At 40.6% G+C, this 4,312-nt stretch overlaps 1 protein-coding gene across 1 annotated transcript; it reads right to left on the bottom strand.

The window, feature by feature from the left end:
- Positions 1-730: 730 nt before the first annotated feature.
- On the bottom strand, positions 731-1,213 carry LOC105259516. The gene has a single exon (XM_011271498.2). It carries the CDS (start codon positions 1,211-1,213, stop codon positions 731-733), a length of 483 nt encoding a protein of 160 aa, XP_011269800.2.
- Between the last annotated feature and the right edge of the window lie 3,099 nt (positions 1,214-4,312).

The following is a 4,312-nucleotide window of genomic DNA, read 5'->3' as shown; positions in this document are numbered from 1 at the left end:
CCGTCCCAACTCGTCGGCATTCACCAGACTTTAAAGGCGTGACTACGACACCCGTAAAGATGCTTTTTTCCCTTCAGCATCATACTCTATGTGCACACTTAATTAAGTGCACACAAAACGCCCGAAGACTTCTACTGCCCGGCGGCACAAAAGCGGAAATTCGCACCCCTCCCCAGTAATACAGGGAGAGACGCGAACCCCACTCACACACACATCGCACGCGCGCGCGCGCGCACACACACACACACACACACACACGGAAGGAAATGGTAGAAAAAAAGAGAGGAATAATTAAGGAAAGGAGTGAAAGGAAGCAGAAAATCTACAGAAGAAAAATTAGGGTTAGGGTTAGGGGGAAGGGGGAAGAACTAACCTAAGTACACAGAGTAACTTAACGGGAACGGATGTTCTTCCACCCTTCTCGACTCCCATGAGCCGGGTTTTGTAGTCAGGTTTTTCCTTCCCCTATTCGCATTAGGCCAAAGCGCCCGGAGGGAGCGAAATCCCCCTTCCTCCCCTTCTGGGGAGAGAAGTGCAATGCGTGCTCTTGGTCACTAAGGGCCCCCGGACCTCCCCGACGCAAAGCGCCGAAATGGGAGCCTGGAGACCCAGGACGGCCTAAGCCTCTCCATCACGTCAAGGTGGCACGCGTCGGAGAGGATTTTTTTATCTTTAATATTACACACAAAATTATATATTCGTTACAATGTGTTACAATATGTTGGCTTTATTAATCCATGAATTTATGTGACTTGTCCATTCCCAGCCACTTCACGAAAACCATGTCGCCCTTTTGTCGCAGCACTCTCTCCACGAGATACACGTCGGGATCGGAGACTCGCTGTAACTCGTGCTCGTAGAATCCTCCAGCTATCGGCTCGCCGCGTGAATCCGTCAGCAGATACGTCACAGGACTCGTCCTTCGCACCTCGGCTACGCGGAAGATCTCCGCGGTCCAATTCGGCGTGTACGCCTTCTCGAACAGCGTCTTGTACTTGCTCAGGCGTACGAGATCGTTCGGCCGAAATTTTCCCGGAGCGGCGATCTTCGGGTGGCTGTACACCATCGACAGGAGTCTCAACGCTCGAGCGAGTGTCACGTCGATCGGACGCATCTCGATGGTCCGATGCTTGCGAGCGTTGTACTTGGATATTAAAAGCGACAGCGCGTCGATCCACTTGTACATTCCGTTCAGCGTGAAGTACTTCCACATCGAGTTCTTGAGCATGCAATTGAAATGCTCGATGATCGACGCTTTTAGCACCGAATACGTCGAGTAGTGATTGATTCCGCGTTTATCGATGAATCCGCGCACCTCGGCATTGTAGAACTCTCTTTGTCAGTTTGCAGATTTCTCGGACATCGTCCGGAGGCGCGCGCTACGCTCGACAAGGCTCGAGCGACTTCGTTGCTGTTCTTTCTCTTGAGCAGTACCACCCACGCATACTTGCTTAAGGCGTCGATGACGGTGAGTATGTAATTGTGATCTCTGTTGTGCCTGCGTAAGAGAGCATCTAGACGACGTCCGCTTGCCACAGATCGTCGTATCCACGCAGCGCAACGCGGCGGCGAGGAAAGTTCTTTCTCGCAGGTGCGTGAGTTCGTTTACGAGTCTTCGTTTCGCAACGCTCATATCGCTCTATTTTTTTTACAAAAAAGATTCGTCGCGACGCTACTCTCTCTTCGATTGTTGCATATTCGGAGTTTTACTGTCCAGTTTTATAACCACCTTATTCGAATCGATCGCAGGGCCACTAAACTTCTATGTAATTTTATGTGACCAGCATTTGTGGCGCCCTCTGAGATATGTTCCCTGGTAAAATGGAATTAAATATCAAAATGGCGTCCATATATATAACATTGGACGCCATATTTGATGTACATATGTATATAATTACTATTTTACAGTGTTTTAATTTAAATAAAATTAATATTAGAGACAAAATTTTTTTTTATTATAATACTTTATTAATATACAGGGTGCTCCCGGGTTAAATGGCTAAACTTAAAATACAAATTTGGGACCTCAAAACAAGCAAAAATTTCCTCTAAAAGTTTGCTCGCAAACGCTTCGTTCAAGAGATATCAACTTGTTAAGTTATAAAACCATAGGAATGAATAATACCGAAATATTTCTGTTTTGTCTTTGTTTTGAAGATTGAAGTTCATTCATAGCTCTTCTGTTTTTTACAAACAGAATCGATTTCGCGCAGTGTACCAAATAATTGTTAGTTCATTGAATACTTTCGTGGAGTAAAGTAATACAATATGCATATGTCTCCAAGCTGGAGGCTATCATTTTGAACAAAATATTTAATAATTATAAATTTTGGTTATTGTAAAGCAATAAAAAAAGCAATAAAAAAGATAAACCTAAATTATTTCGATATTATTAATTCCTATCGTTCTGTAACTTAACAAGTCGATATCTTTTGAACGAAGTGTTTGCGAGCAAACTTCCAGAGGAAATTTTTGCTTGTTTTGAAGTCCCAAATTTATATTTTAAGTTTGGGACATTTAATCCGAGAACACCCTGTATATATATACACGGTGGGCCATTTTAATCGATGCACTCGAATATCTCGAAAACAGCACTCTTCAGAAAGAAATGTTTCAAACAAAAATTGTAGGGTGTGAAGGGGGACATAAGATGGTAGCATTGGTTTGACCTTGGAAAGTCATTTGAAGATCACATAAAAGTCACCTTCAATTTCTTAAATTGAACCCACTATTTTTCATTACATATTCTTGTAGCTTATCTCGAGAGCTTTCCAAACACTACAGACAAATGTTTTTTCATTAAGTACTTTTTAAGTTATAAGGCTTCAAAGTTTGCAGTATTTCGATATAAAATGCAAAATATCTCGTAAAATATTTAGTTTTCGGTAGTCTTAGCCTAATACTTTTATGCACAGGATAATGAGACAAAACTATTGGTGGGAAAAAAACGTATGATTGTTTATAACAAAAAGTGCATTGCAAATTACACATTTTTTATTATAAACAATCATACGTTTTCTTTGCACCAATAGTTTTGTCTCATTATCCTGTGCATAAAAGTATTAGGGTAAGACTACCGAAAACTAAATATTTTACGAGATATTTATTTTGCATTTTATATCGAAGTACTGCAAACTTTGAAGCCTTATAACTCAAAAAGTACTTAATGAAAAAACATTTGTCTGTAGTGTTTTGGAAAGCTCTCGAGATAAGCTACAAGAATATGTAATGAAAAATAGTGGGTTCAATTTAAGAAATTGAAGGTGACTTTTATGTGACCTTCAAATGACTTTCCAAGGTCAAACCAATGCTACCATCTTATGTCCCCCTTCACACCTTACAATTTTTGTTTGAAACATTTCTTTCTGAAGAGTGCTGTTTTCGAGATATTCGAGTGCATCGATTAAAATGGCCCACCGTGTATATATACAGGGTGGGGCATTTATCTTGAGACAAGATAATATCTCGATTGGAGTCGATTATTTTGAAAAAAGTTTTAGACAAAAGTTGTAGGGCATTAAAGAGGCTATCGAAAGGTCCATATTACAACTTCCGGCCTAGACCGGAAGTGGCGTTTTTTGATCAGAATTCGTTTTTTTAAATGGAAACACCCATTTTTTGCCGCGGATTTCGATTGGAAATCGAAAAAAAAATACTTTTTGTTCTTATTATTTTTTCGATTTAACCCATATTTTGGCCATAAAAAACAAAAAAAACACAAAAATCTTGAGATAACGGAGTACCTTATTGGAATCCCTTTTTTAACTTTAAGGTTGAAAAACTGTACAACTATTAACTACTTTTAGCACTACCCAGGAATAACGACGTGGACGTAGTAGTTTTTTATCCCCTTTGGGGTGCTTGTTTTAGATGAGTCCCCTTGCCTCTCACAATTTGGTATGATTGTCTTATCTGTTTGAAATTAATTTAATTTAATAGTGCTCAAATTGGCGACCTTCGACTTCAATGCACTTATTGATCCGAACTTCCATAGATCGTACACAACTGCGGAGTACATCAGGTGATATTTTGGCACAAGCATTTTGGATTCGTTGCATCATATTTTCACGAGATGTTGGCACTTCTTTGTAAACTTCGCTCTTTATGTAACCCCATAAATAAAAGTCTGGAGACGTAAGGTCTGGAGATCTTGCTGGCCAATTTACTGGACCCCCTCTACCGATCCAGCGTCCATTGAATTCGCGATCCAAAACTTCACGAGCAGTTCGGGAGTAATGCGATGGACATCCATCGTGTTGAAACCACATTTGTTGTCTTACATTTAAGAGTACGTCCTCAAGTAAAAGCGGAA

The sequence above is a fragment of the Camponotus floridanus genome, unplaced genomic scaffold, assembly GCF_003227725.1.
Source record: "Camponotus floridanus strain SB8 unplaced genomic scaffold, Cflo_v7.5 scaffold214, whole genome shotgun sequence".
Lineage (NCBI taxonomy): Eukaryota > Metazoa > Arthropoda > Insecta > Hymenoptera > Formicidae > Camponotus > Camponotus floridanus.
Note: the sequence above shows the minus strand (reverse complement) of the source record. Positions and strands in the feature narration are given on the sequence as shown.